We start from the raw sequence: 21,575 nt of genomic DNA on the forward strand, positions 1-21,575 counted from the left end.
AAATAAGTGGGACAAAGAGATCAAATTGTCTTTAAAAATCTTGTCAGCATCTCTAAAGGATTCTTGAGATCCGCTAGGACGGTAAGTTTTCACGCACAGTACTGCCATAATGTCAACTTTTCTATCACAGGTCAACTGTACCATTGTGAACCGGAATTGTTGAACCACTCGCTGTACTGTTCATAATTTAGCTGCGTTATAATATTACACTAGCGTTGCCCGCGGCTCAGTCCGCGTATGTATGAATGATAGTTTACGTCCTAATATACACAAAAAAAGTCATAAAAATCGGTCAAACCGTTTCGGAGGAGTTTGGATACAAACACTGTGACATGAGAATTGAATATAATAGATATGCTAAGTAAATGTTGTCATTAATAAACCAGAATAGCATTACACGGCCAAATTACGAACAGTGGCAAACGGCTCAACTCAACGATTCCTGTTCACGTCACGACTGTATCTTACCAGTTTGTTTGTACCTACCTATTTTGAATTATCATGGAAATTTTGTAAAATCTTAGGTAAACACGTCACTAGTAGTGAACTAAAACAAACAATTACATGAGTATAAACACTGGTAATTAATAATAAATATAATGTTAGATGCAGTGTGTTCAACTAAGTTAATGCTTACTAAAGAATCCGGTATAGCGTCGCCTCGTCAAACCGTAAAGGCGTCTTCCTAATCTTGATATATGACCTTGCAGATGAACGCCGGCGGGCCTGTCATGGTGGTCCAGGACGGCAGGGTCCAGCTCCTGGGGGTGGCCCTGACCGACGGCACCGCGCCGCTCCTCGCCAGCCCGCTGTCTGCCCACCGCGACTGGCTCGCGAGGATTATTGGCGTGCTATAGATACCTAAGTAACTATTCATCGCCATCATCTCGGCCTATATAGGTACGTGGAATGAGAGGACCTATTGGGTTGTAGTTTCCACGCGTATCCAAGAAATATTTTATAAATAAAAAGTTTTTATTTTAAATACCTATATGTAAGTGTCTAATGTATTTTATATACATTGCAATGAGCCTTTGAATTAAATGAGTTTATTTATTATGCTTATTTTATTATGTTGTTAGCTTTTGGCATAATGTAAAATTTGTGGTCAACTCCTGTTCTCTGTCCTGCGGGAAATTCCAAAAGTCCCCTTCCACCTCTATAAATCCTAGGAATGATATTCTGTCAAATATCAAGTTTCGATAATAGCAGCGACAGTTAGTTAAAGTAATTATATATCTTAATTGCAGTTAACTGCCACTTTGGCTGGAAATTTACATTCTGGGATAAGTATTCCGTCCATGTGAACTTTTTTGTCATGTAATCCAGATTGATTTAGGTTAGTTACGTTAATTTTATTCAATCCCAAAAGTTGATCATTTCTGAGAAAATTGGAAATTAAGTGAACACAAATTTTGACCAATTATGTCCATTGAACATTAAAGAAAATAAATAAGGGTGACCCATCATCATTATCATCATCATGCCAGCCTACATACGTCCCACTGCTGGGCACAGGCCTCCTCTCAGAATGAGAGGGCTTGGTGACCCATATAAAACACAAACTATAGCACAATTTGTGTTTTATTTGGGTCACAGGTACAGGTGCTTAATGTTTAAGGGAAAATGTAGAGCAAGATTAAATGTTCGAAATTATACCACCCGAAAATAACATTGTAAAGTAGTAAAAATATATTTACTTATGTAAAAAAATTTAATAAAAATTATTTTGTTTCAAATTAAAGACCAAATTCAATTTTCGACCAGTTGACTAGATTTTAATTAGAAATACCGAAAGCATATGAGTGAAACTGTGGCTGCGCCTTGATTTGCTGATTCCAAGTGCTAAATTCCTTATAGTGTTACTTATCTGACATACGCCCGCCTAATCAAACAAAGTGACTAACACTTCATGCAAACGATGCGCATGTGAAATTTATTAATTTAGTCTTTACAGATGTGCAAAAAAAAAACAGAAAGTTGGGCACTTCTAAAGCCGAGTTTAGGCTTGCAAGAAAAATCTTGGAAGTTGCATTACATTGCGAGGTCGTAAAACCAGCGAGTTTGTAGTGGTCAATCGAGCGCCGCAATGTAATGCAACTTGCACGATTTTTCTTGCAAGTCTAAACTCGGCTTAAAACAAATAACCATGTGTGCACGTCAGTACCCTCATGCACCTCGCATTGCTTACATCTTGTTTAGGAGATTGCCCTGCTAACACTGAATATTCTAGATATCTACAAAGCATGAAACCCTCGGTGCGCGAGTCCGACTTGCTATTTGCCGGTTTTCTTCGGTCTGGTTTCAATAAAGAATATTTGTATTATATGTACCTTTAGACAGGAAGAGAAATTTAACTACCAGCAATAAATTCTGCTTACGAAACGGAATGACGTATAAATAGAAATAAATACACTGTGTCCAATATGTCCGCATACAGTTTACATTCTTGATAAAACATGTATGAATAGTTAATATAATGAAAACTATATTTTATTAATGCCACATCGTGTCTTCATAGGCACTCCTCTCAGATTGAACTTCATACATACCATTGAATTACTTCACAGGTGTGTACTGGTTTCCTCACGATGTTTTCTTTCACCGTAGAACTATCTGTATGGTAATTTACGCACTAGATCCGATTTCCGTCATCCGATTTTACCATACAAATAGTTCTACGACTTTTTTGAACTGTATTTTGACGGATTCGAATTGGATTCGGATCACTGCATACTTATACTTACTTAGTGCGAAACCGCTGTAAGTGTAGTAAACACAGCCTGTGATTTCTCACTTAAGATTCGAGTTTCCTAGAAGACTGCAGGTTATAAAGGGGTGAAGGCTTCTGTAACTGGAAGGGTGCCAACGTCCAAGCCATTTCCTTATCTGGGTCGCATCTATCCGTTCGTTAATCGAATAAACTAAACGAATAAGGCTTCGCGAGTCAGTTACATAATTTTACTAGGAGCTGACACATCTGAAAAACAAACCGTGCCGTAATGATGAACAAACAAATATTCGGTAAGCAGGTTGAACTGTAAACTGTACGGTAGGTCAACCACTTCAGAATGACATGGTTAGCGCACACGCGGAGTTTATACGAAGAGTGCCTTGTCTATTATGGTACGTAAATATTGTGCGAGATGCACACCGTTGCCGTTCAAGATTGATTACTTGTTGAATCCGTTGCCGTGCACCCCGCAATGTAACGTAACTCTCGTATTTCCCGTATGGATGAAGCTTAAGTATCCGTAATAGTATTTGCATAATGTCTATCGTGTGAAGCAATTAGGAATCGTCTTGTTAACGGGTGCTCAGTTGCCTATTCAGTTTCGTAGATTCGCTTTATTGTACGAGTATAGGTTGATCAAGAAACTCTTCTAACATCCTAAGTTTCAATGTTAGTTATAATACCTAACATGGACACTATATTTAACTTAGTCGAGTTCATAAACTTGTAAGCAAAAATTTGATCAAAAATATCTGAACGCTTCTACGCCGTTAACAATAGAGTCGTGTTTAGATATTTTTGCTCACAAGTTTATGAACTTGACTGTACAAGTCAGTGTAGCAAATAGCCTTATTGATTTTTGTCTGATGCATGATGTTAGAACTGTCATAAAATAGTAGAGCATGGGTAGAGCTCACGTAGGCCAACAAATTTCAAATCATTTATTCAGTAAATAGGCCGCAATGGGCACTTTTACACTTATTTTTTTAAACTACCAGCGCTTTCGGAAAGACGATCATTGCCAGGAAGAATGCGCCGCAAGAAACTTGGCAGAAAGTATTTTTTTTAAAATAAAATAATTACAAATATAATACTTAAAAACTACAGTATACAATTTTGACTTTACCTCTGTTAGGGCCTCTCTAGGTGTCCCTCAGGGACCTCAAAACACCGGTTATAATATTAGAGTGAGATGGTAAACTAACCGCGTTATGCACCTCATCGGAGCAGGTCAATGTAGAGCAGGCGTTAACATAATAAAAAGACCATAAAAACAGGTTTAAGCTTTATTATATCCTACGTATTTACGCGCTTATTAAAAGCCAGCTAAGTAGTTAGTTAACCATCAATAAGTTTCTCTAAAAAATAAAATTGTGTCATCTTGTTAAAATTAGGATATATAACTATTATAGGTACTATTACATCTTCGGGACCTTGCCTAAGGGGTCCTGCTTAAGTAATTTGTTGTCAGTTTTTTAAATGTAGTATATATTTTTTTATTTCATGCATTATCTATTTTATTTCAAGATATATTTGAATTTGAAATGACTATTATACTTAGATAGAGTTAAATATTCTGGTTTCACTTTATGATACCTTACAATTATTTTCTTTGCAGCAATATTTTATTTTACTAGGGCACTTTAGATGAAATTTTCGATTACGTTTAAGTAAGTAAGTCAACAATGAAGTTGTCTAGAATAAAATTTCTTTAAAAACATCTAACACACAAATCCAACTATCTCTAATGAAGCTCATCTCGGATATCCTGTAATTAAACTCAATTAAACCTATAGACTGATTTCACCTTTCGGTCACGACTGCAGCCGTAGCCGTAACACAGACGTGCGTGCGGAAGCGAAGAGTGAAACCAAGTTCATTACGAGCAGGCCGCGGGCGTCGCGACGTCACGAAGAAAGTGTCCCGCGGCAGTCCTCCAACAGCGCTCGCGCCGGCCGCACGCCATGGACGAAGCCACGCTGTACTCGCTATAAAACAACATGTCCTTCCGAAGACTACTGAGCGCGGTCCGGTCCGCGCGCGAAGCCCTCGTGCGCGGCGCACCAATGGCAGACGGACTACTCAAATCCCTAGTTTCAATAATCGTGATATGCTGCATCGCTGTGTCATCACCACCTTCGGCCTCAGCGAAGCCGTTTTCGCTCAGTTTTCCCGCGGGATGGTCGCTGGCGGGCCTCGTGGGCAGCGTCGGGGCGCGCTCCGACGACGTGGAGCGCCGCGAGCCCGCCGGCGGCGTGAAGCCCTACACGGGAAGACGCGTCTCCAACGATACGCTCCGCATGATCTACCACTACGACCAAACCGTCGCCGTGGTCGAGCTAGGCCCCGGGAAACTCCTCCTCAACTGCGAACTCATCGAGACACTGTGAGTAGCTTTTTTATTTAGGTATTTATTAGCTTTTAGTGCCTCCCCCTTTTTTCTTCCAGTCGTCTCCAGTTTTGCCTAAATGCTGCCGGTCTGACTGGAAACGGTCCAAATCGTCCCGCAGTATCTAACCAATCCAAATTTAATTAAACACATTCATCGTCAATACTACACAATGCCTGTTATCGAATAGAAAAACAATTTTTAAGCTACCTTTACAAATAACAAAGTTATACAGGTTTGAAATTCAAGATTAGACAGAGAAAGACATACTGGCATGTGACGTCACACGCCAGTACCGCCATACTTGCTGCATAGAGAAAAGCGTTTGAGAAAGAGACAGGTATATAGATTTTTCAAAAAAACACTAGGTATAAATCCAATTCTCAACCGATTTAAATTTTCTCTTCGCTAAACACTATCTGTTTATCTATATTTTCATAATAATATTAAGATATGGCAAAATCAGGAGTTGTCAAATACCGTATTGTAAAAACGCCGGCAGTCGCAGTTTTAACCCGATACGATCTAAAGGCGCTGCTCGTTAAGTACCTACCTCTTGACGAATTGATCCTACACAATGTATGCAGATTGAACTTACACAGATATCCTATTGAGTTTGGGCTTATTGAATCCAATAATAAACTCATAAAAGCTGTCCCCGGTAAGTTTTTGAATAGTATCTTAATTCTTAAATAATGCATTTGATGATGATAATAACAGTTAAGTTAAATTGAATTGCATTGCTACGCTGCTTATTATTCATGAGTTCATGACATTAATTAGGTCATTTCTTTAGAATACCAGTTGCAAATTGTAATTTAAATGATACTCGATAGCTAGTAATGTAACGGTTTTAGTGCAAGTGAATTAATAAATACCTATTATGGAACAATTGACACCACTTGACCTGGTCACAATATGAAGCAGAGTTTTTACTATAAGTTATGGATAAAAACCGTGGTGGCCTAGTGGTTTGACCTATCGCCTCTCAAGTAGAGGGTCGTGGGTTCGAACCCCGGCTCGCACCTCTGAGTTTTTCATTACATTTGAAATTTACCACGAGCTTTGCGGTGAAGGAAAACATCGTGAGGAAACCTGCACAAACCTGCGAAGCGATTCAATGGTGCGTGCGAAGTTCCCAATCCGCACTGGGCCCGCGTGGGAACTATGGCCCAAGCCCTCTTGTTCTGAGAGGAGGCCTGTGCCCAGCAGTGGGACGTATATAGGCTGGGATGATGATGATGGATAAAATGGATAAACAAACAGACTCGTAGTTATCTACTTTATTACATAAAAGGTGTCTACAAATTCTTCCGGAATACCTATTCCTACAGGTGGTTGGGTTTGTTTGACCTAATACCCCTGTTAATGTTTTTCGGGGCTTTTTAATTGTGTTTAACATGTATTTTCCATATTTACATATTTGAATATCGAAAATTAAAATAACTTAGGTTAAAATGTTGATGTTCAAAATATCGAAAATGTTAAAATCGATTGTATCACAATATCGAAAGGTGTTATACAATATAGTCAAAATGTCTAAGATTGAAATGTCAATTGATTAAAATATCGAATGAGTAAAAATGACGATAACCAATATACCTAAGTTGTAAATTAAAATATCGTACATACAAATCTGCTTTATTTATTGCTCCTTTCTCTTAATAGCATTTATTTTACATAACCTAGTCATTTTTAACACTCGCCGGCTGCGAACGCGGCACGCTCGCTTCGCTCGCTCGGCTCGTGCGTTGTTGTGATGACAGTTCTAACCTAACCGAACTAAATATTTTTGGTAATTCATGTTCAATAGGTTAGGTTAGGTTAGTATTGCGTCAAGGCGCCAAGCGCCTCAACTGGGCGGAATAGGAGCTCCGCGAAGCGGTTAGGTTATCTAAACATTCGAAAATATAAACTTCTGTTATTTCATATAAAGTCGATATTTTAATTTTCGATATTTTGAACATCGTCATTTTACCCGTGGGTAGTTTGACTTTCGATATTCAAATATGTAACCATTTTCCATTCATTGATCGATGTTCAAAGTCTACCGCATCAAAGGCGTGACAATGGCGGGCCAAATATTATAATAAAAAACCTTTACAAGAACATTCAGCAACTAGCCCAATAAGCTCCTAAATTATTCCAAATGAATTTGAAGATACCCAGCTGTATGTTAAATATAGACATTACGCCGTACAAATATTCGTATGTCTCATACATACATTTGCCCCGGCCGGGAATCAAACCCGGGACCTCAGGCCTTAGGTATACTACAAAAAATAAACTTCAAATCGTGTCGTCCCGCTTATGAACAACGCCCGGGCTCCCTAAGTAGGTTCTATAACTAACACCTAGACTTACCCTATAGGCTAAATACTCGCAAGTATTAAGTAAAAGTTAAAACCCGCTAATTATACGCAGAACACGCAAAACACGCATATTATCGGATATACTCGTAGATCAAATTATATCAAAGATCTTGGTGGCGAGTGGCGTCGCCAAAGTAAATACTTACTAGCATACTAGCTGAAAAGTTTAAGAGAACGCGGCAGCGAGAAAAGGTCCAAGATAATCCCACTTTATATTATAAATGCGGGAGTTTATGAGTCTGTTTGTTTGTCAGCGAATCACGTTTAAACCGCTCGACCGATTTAGATGAAATTCGGATAGGTACAGATAGTTAGAGCCACGGGGAAGAACAGCGAATAGTACCCGGAAATTGCATAGTTCTCGCGGGATAGGGATACAAATACTACGCGGACGGCGTCCCGTGCAACAGCTAGTAAACATATACGTACGAGGGCAAAAACTTGTCGAGTTTTGTTACAAACTTGACCAATTTTGGAAAGGTCATTTGAGTAAATTATTGAACTCTACACCTCTACAAAAACACGTTTTCATTACTTAATGTCGCACACAAAATACAAACAACGTTTGACAAATTGTTGTCCATCCTTGTAACGAATGACTACTCGATTGGAATCAAACTATTATATTGTCATTACGTTCAACTGTAAACGTACAGCGTGTATTTTTTTAAACCACAAATTTTAAGGGTAGTAAGTCCAACTCAAAGTTTTTATTTGCATGAAATGCAGTACAATGTGATTAGTATATACTTAAATAAAGTAGTCGTATACATTTTGCCAACTACTGGCAGTCTGGCACACAGACGGAGAGATTAAGTCCCATATTAGGCAAGCATGCTCTACAAAATTGAGTGAAAGGCTTAGTAAATTTAGCAATCATCATCATCATCATCCAGCCTTTATACGTCCCACTGCTGGGCACAGGCCTCCTCTCCGAACAAGAGGCTTGGGCCATAGTTCCACGCGGGCCCAGTGCGGATTGGGAACTTCACACACACATTGAATTGCTTCGCAGATTTGTGCAGGTTTCTCACGATGTTTTCCTTCACCGCAAAGCGTGGTGAATTTCAAATGTAATTCCGCACATGAATTTCGAAAAACTCAGAGGTGCGAGCCGGGGTTTGAACCACGACCCTCTGCTTGAGAGGCGATAGGTCAACCACTAGCACGGCTTTTAGCAATATTAACGCTATAATATTTGACAGGAAATAAATATTAATTTAAAGGCCCTAATAACATACTTTCACATGTTTTTCCTTATAAAATAAATAAGCACGCAATGTATCACTATGTACTGTACGTACATGATGCATGATCAATCTCTAAAATTACTACTTAGTTACTTTGTTTTTATTCAAAACGTCGCACTTGCTGTCACAGATCCGCTTCTCTCTCGTGTCAAATTATTATGCGCAATACATTGTAAAAATTACAAAAAATAATTACGAACTTGTAGTTAATGCTTAATTTAAAATTTACGCTTCACGGCACTAAAACAAATACCTGGTTACTTTTTGTGTTTGTATAAAAAATACATGCTGTATATAGAAATAAACATCCACGAGCACCTACTTAATAACAGCTCCTATTGAAAATTATCTCATGTCATTATTTTCAAAATAAAAAAGGTAAAAGTATAATTTTGTAGTGTTTATTACCTCACGTTTCAGGCAATATTGTAACATAAAAATCTATGAGCCATTATTCTTAAGTCATCAATTGATGATTGCGTTCGGCAAGACCGCGGTAGTCCTATAGCCTCGGACCGCCATGTGTCTAGCCCAGAGTACTGCTTTCGCAACGTAACGTTTGGCAACCTGTTTCATTTCGCAACTTTTCATTTCGCAAACTCTTAAACTGTAAACATTTCAGGATTTATTTCAGGGCCATCGTGTAGAACCCTTTGGGTTAGGTTAGGTTAGTTTTATAAAAATCCTGAAATATTTACAGTTTCAGAAATATTAAACAGTTGGGAAATGAAAAGTTGCGAAATCGAAACAGGTTGCCAAACGTTATTCGCCGAAACATTGGTAAACCGTCTAGCCCAATCGTCGATGTCGGTTTTCACACTAATTTACCTACTTATTTTGTATAGTGTATGTATATGTATATATACATATAAATAAATAATACTTTATCACAAAAAAACTTGATAAAATTTTAAACAGCATTCTCGTACCCTACATAAAACTAATTATAATACCTGAGTATCTGATATTAATTTAATTTCATCTTGATACCTCCACGCGTTCCTGAGACAAAGGTCTCAGACAGACAGACAGACAGACGGATGGATCACAAAGTGATCTCATAAAGGCTCTGTTTTTGCCTTTTGAGGTACGGGGCCCTAAAAACCTATGTTTGGCAATCTCTTAAATCCTCTCTAAGCCACGCTTAAAACTAAAACTACTCTTAGATTTGTTTTTGTTGCCAGTTTAGCGGACCTTACAGCCTAGTTGGCGATCGAAAGGAAGGCTCCTAAGCTAGGCCAAGGATAATGACTCCAGCGTTCGTGGCTTAATATTAAGTATATGTTTACGAAGTTTATCCCTCTCCTAATTATTTAAACAAAGTCAAAGATCTTTATTTGTCAACATAGGTGGTTACAATATACACAAGGTGTTACAAAGTAATTTGTATCACTATGTTTCGCCCACAGGCATACAAATAATTTGCAAGTTTAAAACTCATTAAAATCGTCAAAAAATATAATAATAATAAAATGAAACTGGTTAATTACATTGATAAAATTTTAAAAAATAACATCTCAAACTAAATAAAATATGATACAGTATAATTGAATTTATTAAAATAGGCCAAATTAAATTAAAATTTCATAATAATGTCATGAAAGTAAGTACAAAATAAAATAAACAATAAAATAGTGGGTAGTCAAATTATATAAACCATTTGCAGTTATTTAGATCTTGAATTAGTTTATTTCGCACTTCGAAACTTCAACTAACTGCCTATGTTCGCAACACTTTTGTTTTGTCCAATTTATGGATATCATTAAGACAAATATCTATTAATATTCAGGAATAGAAAATGGCTAAAAAGTCAAATTATTATGTGCAGAGTGGTTAAAAAAGCTTACATTTATTTGATCTACTAATTAATCTACTAAAACCTATGAAAACACCAAAAAATGGTTAACAACTGGCGCCAACAATTGTGGAAGAAAATACACATGATAGCATCTTTGGTTGTAATTGAAATCCTTTTTTTATCGTTGTATACTCCTACTAAAATGTCACCTGATGCAATGACTCAATCTTAACAACATTCCATCTCCGGGACGGCGTGAGTCTTTGCCGGACTTCCTCGCGCATGCGCTGTTATTAGCCTGCGCGGACGCCGCGCAAGGACGGGGGGACCAAAGGGACGTAATCGCTGTAATATCACAACCATTCATTAAATAAATACCTTTGCCTACTATTTTTCATTTTGATACACCGTCTCTAATCAGACAGCTGCGTCGGTACGAAGCATACCTATATTTTCATACAGGAAGTCGCTCTCCTCTATTTCCATCCAACTTGTGACATCTACCATCAGCCAAATAGTGGTCTATCAATTTTTAAACAAGTTCCTGTCAAATGAATATGTCCCTAAAGTCGAACTTTCAAGTTGACAGACACGTATGTTGGCATTATTGTTTTGTGACATGCAAACGATTATCAACTTTAGGATGGTAGACCACATATTTGGCTAATGGTACAGTCACCAGCACCAATATCTGACACAACAAGCGTGCATAAATATCTGATACGACTCTATTTCTAGGGCCGGAAGGACGTGTCAGATATTTTTGCACGTTCCGCTGTGGCAGATATTAATGCTGGTGACTGTACACAAACCAAGTCGCTAACGCATTCGAAACTATACGAACTTAATTTCTCCATGCTACATTAATGTGTAATGTTTAATCACACGGTTTATACCTACTACAAAGTAAAGACGTCATCGAGATTTTCCGCCATAGGCATCTACCCCTAGGATACTGGAAGCATACCTCTCTGAACTGCTATTCCTAGTCTTTGAGAGAGCTGAGTATAGCCCTTAGCTTGGGTTTTAGAGACTCTATCTTATCATTTTGTTCTAGTTTCAACCGCACCCACACACGTATGTACTTGCAGTGTCTGTACATGCTATTTCTGAAGGCATAGAAGCCATAACTTAGAGGTAGAGTCTTAGAGGCTCTACCTTATCTTTTTAAGTATATTCAAGGGTGCGGCCTGCGTTGGAAGTTGGAATCCGACGGAGGAATATGCATTTTAACCGCTTTAGTCAAACGTGTATGGCCGTGAGATTTACTTTGAGTCATAAGCCTTTCAAATTTTTGATTGTAAGTACGTCCTGTTTCACCGAATTATTGTTTTTATTTCTTAATTTGTTTAACTTGCTAACTATTAACACTCAAGAAAAGGCTGCCAAAGCCCGAAGGTCTCAGAAGATTCTATTTATTTCATTGAACTAATAAATCGAATATAATTTATAGTTTTAGAGTACGATAAAAAAGAATAAGGAATCAAGCATTTTTACCCAAGGCGCAAAGGAGAACGGCATGGCCGTTTTTTTTATAAAACGACCCATGTTTGACTTATCTCACCTAATGAAAACTGCAGATGAGGTGCAATGTGTATCTCACTATGGTTCTGTAAGTCTATTTATTTTATCCTTGAAGTTCCTAGCCTTAGCGCAAGGTGGCGTTTGGGTAGGAGCGTATGTTTGTGCATTTTTAGTTGCATGTCTGTTACCGTTTTTGATGCAGTTTTTGTAACATTTGTAAAAAGTAAAAATTCAATTATACCATAGAACGTTCTTACAGTAAGTGTCATGATAAATTCCCTTGTCAAGCAATGCGGTGTTACTATGACTTTTTCTACGAAAAGGTTCCACGGTGGGACACGAATCAGTTGGTTCGAGAATTCCTTTGCTCACCCGCGACCTTATGATAGCTAAGTTTATGTAAGATACTCATATGCGTGTTCATGCAGTTCCTCCACCTCCACACTGTAAGAACACACACAAACCCGTCTATCACCATTACCACAATACACTGACGCGTTTCGAACTCAACCAGAGCTCATCTTCAGAGCAACAAAGTTCGAAGTACATTACACTGAGATGTTATCAGTTATAACCTCCGTGGACAAATTTTATAGATACTCGTAATAGAGTGTAAACGTAAACAAAGATCTTAACTTAGGTATTAACCGCTCTAAATCGGTTATTAATCCCTTCATGCGACCTTCCCCTACTTTGTCCGGACTTTGGACGCCGATACGATATCGGGGCAAGAAAAATGTATGAAATAGGATCCGATACCGGATCGGATAATCTGAAAGACACGTACATATTTCATAAATTGAAAATACAAACTGAAATATAGATGCACAGAAAAAACAGAAAAATAAGACCATCACTGGGAATCGAACCCAGGTCCTCGGTAATCCGTACCGCGTGCTATACCGCTACACCACTGATGGTCAACGGTACCGACACGAATTTCCCTATACACCTCATATCTCAGCTTGTGTTTCTTACTTAAGTCACTTAAGCAGCGACGCTAGCGACATCTATGCCGTAAGCCCTCAAACTTTTTTTCGGCATTCCTTTGGAACTAACCGCTCACCCGGACAAGAGATATCGTTTCTAAGCAATCAAATTAAGATTGGTTTTTGGAATCTTTTTGTATTTTTTATTTCAATTCCAAATTTTTACTTTTACGGTCATCGGTCTTTTACGGTTTGTATTTTCAATTTCGGTTTACGGGATGACCGTAAAAGTAAAATTTGGAATTGAAATAAAAAATACAAAAAGATTCCAAAAAACCAATCTTAATTTGATTGCTTAGAAACGATATCTCTTGTCCGGGTGAGCGGTTAGTTCCAAAGGAATGCCGAAAAAGTTTGAGGGCTTACGGCATAGATGTCGCTAGCGTCGCTGCTTAAGTGACTAAGTAAGAAACACAAGCTGAGATATGAGGTGTATAGGGAAATTCGTGTCGGTACCGTTGACCATCAGTGGTGTAGCGGTATAGCACGCGGTACGGATTACCGAGGACCTGGGTTCGATTCCCAGTGATGGTCTTATTTTTCTGTTTTTTCTGTGCATCTATATTTCAGTTTGTATTTTCAATTTAGGTTTTACGGGATGACCGTAAAAGTAAAAATTTGGAATTGAAATAAAAAATACAAAAAGATTCCAAAAAACCAATCTTACATATTTCATACATTTTACTTACCCCGATATCGGTATCGTCGTCCGATACCGACATCGGATCGGATAATCTGAAAACGCTCTAAGCCTGACTGAAGTAGCATTACAAATACGAATGATTACGAGAAAATACGACGTGAAAGGATTATTTAATGTATCTATAATTTCAACTTTAGCCTTTCTACGAGTAAGGATAATTTGACAGGCGTAAAACAACTCTACGCGTGACTTGGCATTCACTTGAACACCGTGTACTAGGCGTCACATTAAAGATGTATTTGGCAGCCAAGGTTCAGTATGGTTCAGTATTAAGTGTATATAGCCCTATTTCAGCCTTGCTTTGTCGAACCGTACGTGACGGGGATTAATGAATAGGTGTTTGTTGACAGCCGAATATCACTAGATAGCGTAAGTGTCGTGAGATCCGTCTGACGTTGCATTCAAATACCTTCTTTTACTTTTTTCGGTTGTATTTCTGCGCGTTTGGTTTGTTACGTAAAATATTTCGTGCTATTTCAAATGTTTTAAATATGACTTACTTAATCTGAGCCATGATCTAGTTACAGGTAGAGTCGAAAGCATAAATATCTGTACAGCTATAGCATCGCCTGAATTTAAGTGGCATAAAGGTGTATATAATTTTTGACGTCTTGGTAATGTACAGTCAACGTCATAAATAGTGATCATTTATGTACCTTGTCGCTTTCAGTCGTTACACAATTTCGTATGGCTTTTCAAACATGACGTTAAAGTGACAACGTACAAAAGTGATCACTTATTTATGACTTTGACTGTACAGTCAAAGAAACTGAATCATGTATCAGGGTGGAACCTTTGTGCTACTAATGTCATGTCGATATCCCATACATACATCCGCCATTACTTTAACGAAATTGATTATGAAAAGGTTCCACCCTGCTACGTGGTTCAGTTTCCTTGACTTACAACTACAATAAATGCACATTTATGACCTTGACGATGTAGTGCGAAGGAGTAACGAATGCACACACGTCTAGGTACGCACTCACATCTTTCGTTCCGATATTAGTAGGATTAAGCTTCGATTAGGTACTCAGATGAAGGTTAAGTTCAAGGGTACAGTGGGCCACAGCTGACGGCACCCACGCTGCCGCTGCTAATAAATTCAGGTACGAGCTCGATCGATAATATATCTACACTACAGCTGTACAATAGCACCAATATCTGACACAACATACCGTGCATCCCACTTAATATTATAAATGTGAAAGTTTGTGAGTGAGTATGTTTGTTACTTCTTCACGCTGAAAAATTTAGTTTATAACCTTTTTTTTATTTTATTTGACTGGATGGCAAACGAGCAATTGGGTCTCCTGATGGTAAGAGATCACCACCGCCCATAAACGTCTGCAACGCCAGGGGTGCTGCAGATGCGTTGCCAACCTAGAGGCCTAAGATGGGATACCTCAAGTGTCAGTTATTTCACCGGCTGTCTTACTCTCCACGCCGAAACACAACAGTGCAAGCACTGCTGCTTCACGGCAGGATTAGCGAGCAAGATGGTGGTAGCAATCCGGGCGGACCTTGCACAAGGTCCTACCACCTGCAACAACCTGGATTAAAACATAGGATACTTTTTATTTCGATATTTCCACGGGATAGAGATAAAATCTTTAAATAACAACCGCTGGGCTTAGAGTCATGTGGTATGTAGGTAGCTGGACGTCTCAAATAACACATAGGCTACTTTTTATCCCGATGTTCCCACGGGATAAGTAGGGATAAAATCTCGAACTAATAAACGCTGGGCTCATAGTCATGAAATTTGGTATGTAGGTAGTTGGACATCTGGAATAACACATATATAGGCTACTTTTTATCCCGATATTCCCACGGGATAGGGATAAAATCTAGAAACAACAACCGCTAGGTTTAGAGTCATGAAATTTGGCATGGGTGTTTTTATTTAACGTCAATGAAAACCACGAAGTAATTTTAGGGAATTCCCATGAGAATTTAATAAAATCCCGGAATTTCAATTCAACTGCTGTATCCAATAATTTACGCGTGCGAAGCCGCGGGTAAACGCTAGTTGTACAATAAATATCTGATTCGACTCCATTTCTCCGCTACCCGCTACCCGCCCACGCCGCTGTCCAGTCCACGGCCTAAAAAATACTTTACATCATTCGATAAACATGTACTTAGACAAATTACAAAGATAATTAAAAAGTTTGAAAAAGAAATAAGTTTCCATAGTGGCTCGGATCAAATAGGCTGTCTGTACTTATTGGTTTACCGATTTTAATTTATTATTTCCATACGTAAACCAAACTAATTACGGCCTTCATTTAACACAGCTGGGTCAGTGGAACGTGCATTAATACTGCAGTACAATACGCAGCCACTGCACTGCAATTGCAGATTGTCGTTTATCACTTCGCTTTATTCTGAACGGCGGGGCTTATACGAGTACTAGAGAAGCTATGTAACGTGTGCACACAGAGTTTATTCTCATTTTTTTTGTAGTATTTTACTTTTCTCACATTCAAAATGAAAAGTAGAGTGTCTAACTCTGATGATATTTTCCATTTCCCCTGGAACTATTGGCACTCTCACTTCGTTCAGGCGCCAGAAATATCTCTGGTGAAATGGGTTACTTTCCACCCTTGGTTATCAATCTACTATTTTTACAGCGGCCCGCCCCGGCTTCGCCCGAGTGCAAGTTGAGTTCTTGTGTTTGAAAATTACACTCGTGCGAAGCCGGGGCGGGGCGCTAGTAAATATCATATACACGGTGTTTTTTAATCGATGACCAGGAATAACAAAAAGCGATAAAGACGGTCATACTGAACAACTTTTCCCAGAAAAAAAATCGTTGTTTCATTCATTGAGGCTGGTAAGGTGCTGTGATTTTCTATGAAATAAATTGAAAATACAAACTGAAATATAGATGCACAGAAAAACCAGAAAAATAAGACCAGCACTGGGAATCGAACCCAGGTCCTTGGCATTCCGTGCCGTGTGCTATACCGCTACACCACCGCTGGACAACGGTACAGACACGAATTTCCCCTATGCACCACATATCTCAGCTTGTTTGTTTCTTATTTAGCCACTTAAGTAGTGACGCTAGGGACATCTATACCGTAGCCCTCATCGAGAAATTTTCGGCATTCCATTGGAACTAACCGCTCACTCGGACAAAGATATCGTTATTAAGCAATCAAATTAAGATTGGTTTTTTGGAATCTCTTTGTATTTTTTTACTAAAAATAATTATGCTTGTGGAGATAAATAATTAAAGTTCTTATATTTAGATAGATAGATAGATAGAATCTTTATTCAAAACAGCATACAAAGCTCAAAGTACAATAGAAAATATACAATAATACCTTTAAACTTAAAACTAGCACCAAAATAAAGTTCACTTATTATTGTTTAAATTGATAATTTGAGAGCCCTGCGACGATGTCTAGAATAGGCGCTGACTCAGCATATACTGCAGTAACCTGCAGTGCTGACATTCTCTCAGAAACCCATGGTGTTTGCTGTACTAGGCAATCAGTCTGTGCCTCTTTAATTATTCCATATGAAGGATTTATTTTTATATCGGAGATCTCGGAAGCGGCTCTAACGATTTCGCCATTTGCTATGTGGCGATTTTCAAGGGTGCACAATCGCTCCAGCCTTAGCACTGGGAAAACGCGTGTTTTCGAATTGTAACGGTTTTTTTGAGAAAAAATTACGCACAGTATGATAAATTTGGATATCTCTGTCATCGAATATGTGTATATAAAGAGGCACATAGGTATATCTCTCTTCTTAACCTTAACCTTGATCATTACCATCACAGCGATATCGTAACGTGTATTATTTTTGCAACGTAACTTTACCGGGACAACAAAGTGATTGTCCACTGTCATTGTCTCGCGCGAGATATCATTGTGAGCAGCGATAGCGAACGTACAGCCACAATGGGCGCGATGTTGCGTGCGCGCACGCCTGGAGATCGGCGAGTTGCGCACGAAGCAGTCGAGGTACATGACACGGGTTCTTTGGAAAGTTTCGATAACTATCTTATCTCATATTAAATATAATGACCCGGATAACTCACGTCTTAAATCGAGTTTAGCTCGACATGTTGTGCGCGTGTTGTAGCAGCCGCTGAGTCGCGTTGCTCCGAAGACGAAGGGCTACGGATTAGCCCGAAACATGTCGAGCTAAACTCGATTTAAGACGTGAGTTATCCGGGTCATTATATTTAATATGAGTGAGTCTCACGGTAGTTTCATGTTCAAAACTATCTTATCTAATGACGGTAATGACTATCGTCTATCGTGTTAGCTCTCTCTGCTAAGTCGCTTAATTCTTGGCAGCGCTGTCGTGATTGGAATGAGGATCAGTAGTGAACCTTCGTGAGGATTTTCTTCGGAAAATAAGGGGTAGCGGTTTCACCTGCGTTGCTGCGGGGCTACTACGAAATTAGAAAGTCGAAGTTCGTGTCGTCCTGCAGGGCTACTATGAAAAAAACCCTCCGGCGTCTTACGTCAAAGTCGTAAAATGTCTAGGTGTCCAAACCACTCGAAACTCGAAGTTCGTGTCTTGCGGTCCCTCTGACACTTATACTGCTTAATACGAGAGCGAGAGGGACGGTACTATACGAACTTCGAGTTTCGAGTTTCGTAGTAGCCCTGCTATTCCTCTGACATTAAGCCCTATTTAGACGATGCTAGAATTCACATGCGAGTTGTCGTTACATGGCGGACTGAGGGACAATGAATTCAGTTGATCAAACGAATACCGCAATGTAGTGAAACTCGCATGCAAGCCCTCGCACCGTCTAAGTAAATGGGGCTTTATGCTATTTCATACGAGAGTGAGAGAGACGTCAATTTTCGAATTTCGGAGTAGGCCCTCTCGAGTCCGGAGCTCGTACTTGGCAGTTGAGAGCGCTGCACTCTCGCATTAGGTCCCTTTGCCGCCTTTTACTACTTTGTCAATGCCATATAGTGAGAGGTTGGTTGATGAACTCTCTCTTTTGTACTTAAAAAAAAAAGCGTCCTGTATAAATAGTGTAAAGATACCTTTAACCTAAACTAAACAACCTATATGACACCCCGAACAAAATTCTTGGGAATAGAAGATAACCTAACAACAAAAAGTTGGAAACCCCAGACTTTATCACTTTATCTTACAAACGGCTAAACCGATTTTGATTAAACATGTCTAAGAACCATTGCTAGAAGACCTGAGTTCAAATTAAAAAAAACCGCATTCAAATCGGTACACCCGTTTAAGAGCTACGGTGCCACCGACAGACACACATAGCGGTCAAACTTATAACACCCCTATTTTGCGACGGGGGTTAAAAAATAACAGACGAATTGTCATATTTATTTCATTTCAGCTAAACCGTGCGAACATATATTTCAGTAAATCATCTGATACCACGATACCACCTTAATAAAGTTCTTTCTCTGAACTGTTTTCCGCCACGTCACCGGGCCCGTATCCAAGCCGTATCGGTGTCATACTCATACGAGGTGATTTATGCCATAGATAGTTTGCAGGTTCACTGACAATGAACACAATAGCGACTCGGGTGACCGTTGCCAGGCCAATTGTCAGCCCATCAAGACGTGACTGAGGTGGCCCAGACGCGTGGAATTCTAGACCTAGCCGTTCAATGTTATTTGCCTGGAGACATCCTGTAAATATGAATTTTGCCCAGTAAGGACTAGCTCGTGCCACCGGTGGTTATAGTTATAAAGCGAGTGTCTCCGAATATGGGACAATTTTACTCGCACAACTGAACTAATTTTGTTTTGTAACATTTATAAATAACTTAAAATTAATTAAATTGAAAATATTTATCATTTAGTCTAGTCCGTCGACCCGAGAGGGTTACACGTTAATTCTATCGTCATTGTCACCAGAATCATGGACTGAATTGATGCCAGAAAGCGCGTGTAACTGATTGATGATTTAGAGTTAACTTAAGACTCTGGGTCGACAGGGTCGCGGCGATTACAAATTAATGAAAAAAGGGTAAAAGTGGCTGGTCGACACTACTGGAGACCGAAGGGCTGGAGCGGAGCTCTTGGGCACTATGCCACGGGTCTTCTAAATAAGTTTTGAAATAAATATTTAGTTTATTTTTATATGTAAGTTTGATTTGTGATTTTACTATTATGTTGGTGTTAATTCATGTTGTTTATTAATTCTGTATTATGCCTGAAAGTTCTTTGTTGGTAACTTGCAAGAGGTTAGACATTACAACAAAGTGCGTCAATCAGTTACGTCTTTTGTAGTGTTTTTTTTTATTTACTCTTTTCCTTGACGTGACGCGTGAAAATCCTACTTCTGTTTAAAAACCTGAAAGTTTGTGAGGACTAATAAATGTATGGATACATAGATGTTTGTTGCTCCTTCAGAACGAAATTGGGATTACATCTCGAAATATCAAGTATAAACTAAGTATATAGTCTATTTGGCCAGGGGAGCGTGAAATGCTTTCGTCCGGCTGTTTTCCTCTACAGATCGTATTTCTCAACCGATTGACGTAAAATGTTGTGAGTCTCTATTTTTGATAATTACCTATACCGGGTGTGGCGTAATATGAGCAAATAATTAAAACATAGACCATACTCGTCAAACTGAACAACATTAGTTCAGCGACTTTTAAAAATAATTAGTCTTTTAAATTACTACACTTAAGTTTATTCGAAGAAGCAATGTAAAGCAAAATGCTTGATGTTTGTAGCGTGACAGGCGACGTCAGTTGTATTGTAGGATGGCGAATATTAATAGCAGTATTTAATTTGTAAAAAAAAGGAAAATTCAAAGACTCCGTTATTTTTAAAAGTCGCTGAACTAATGTTGTTCAGTTTGACGAGGACGATCTATGTTTTAATTTTTTGCTCGTATTACAGGCCACACCCGGTATAAGGTACGTTTTTGTCGATTCTTTAAGATTGCGGAGTCAACAATAGATAACATAAAAGGTATAATATTTCAGGCATTTCCTATCCTGTCTCCCAAGACACCACTAAGCCGCAGGCGCAGCGAGCGTTCGGACCACGTTCGGATAGAGGTCGGCCGATGGCACCCGCTAATGGAAGTGACCGGGTCACTTTCTCTACGTGTGTATTATACAAATAAATGCATGTACAACATTGTATATTTTTCTTGACATAATTATAGCATCAATAAATAAATTGAAAATACAAACTGAAATATAGATGCACAGAAAAACCAGGAAAAATAAGACCAACACTGGGAATCGAACCCAGGTCCATTGATTCCAAAAAACCAATCTTAATCAATAAACACCTTTTTTATGTAAGAGGGGGAAGCAGTCATCTCCGCCCATGGACACCTGCAACACGAGGAGTATCATAGGTGCATAGGTGCATCGTGCCTCATACAAAAATTCACCCCCTATTAAAATAAATAAAAACAAAATCGTGATGATACAATCATAGCTGGAGGATGCTACTTACTTACTAACATGTATTAAGATGTGTGTTCCACAAATTAGTTTCGATAAAGATGTAACTTGGGATAGGTGTCATAGCACAGATAATCTATTATAGTCAACTAATAATAAAAACGAGTGAATAGTAACAATGCACTTTTCTTTTTAATTCCCTGCAATTATTTGTGTTTCATTTTTCTTTGTTCTGTTTTGTAGTGGCAACTTGAAAGTAGGTAAGTATCTAGAAACAAAAACAAACATGTCGAGATACGTAGTTACGTTTTTTTTAAGATTCACCTTATTCGGATATTGAAATATTCAAGAGGAATTGCAAAAAAAAAATAACGAATTTATTTGAGATTATTTATGAAAATGTACCTGCCATTGAAAATGCCT

At 38.6% G+C, this 21,575-nt stretch overlaps 1 protein-coding gene across 2 annotated transcripts in view; it reads left to right on the forward strand.

Annotated features, from left to right (window-relative positions):
• Positions 1-4,645: 4,645 nt before the first annotated feature.
• LOC141436794 (uncharacterized) overlaps positions 4,646-21,575 on the forward strand; it is a 31,809-nt gene continuing 14,879 nt past the window's right edge. Inside the window, exon 1 of one of the 2 annotated variants that reach the window (XM_074099847.1) lies at positions 4,646-5,120. In XM_074099847.1, coding sequence (XP_073955948.1) covers positions 4,735-5,120 — 386 coding nt within the window. In that variant the 5' untranslated portion in view covers positions 4,646-4,734. The remainder of the gene's footprint in view (positions 5,121-21,575) is intronic. The other variant, XM_074099846.1, reaches the window with a different exon arrangement.

This window comes from Choristoneura fumiferana, chromosome 17, assembly GCF_025370935.1.
Source record: "Choristoneura fumiferana chromosome 17, NRCan_CFum_1, whole genome shotgun sequence".
Lineage (NCBI taxonomy): Eukaryota > Metazoa > Arthropoda > Insecta > Lepidoptera > Tortricidae > Choristoneura > Choristoneura fumiferana.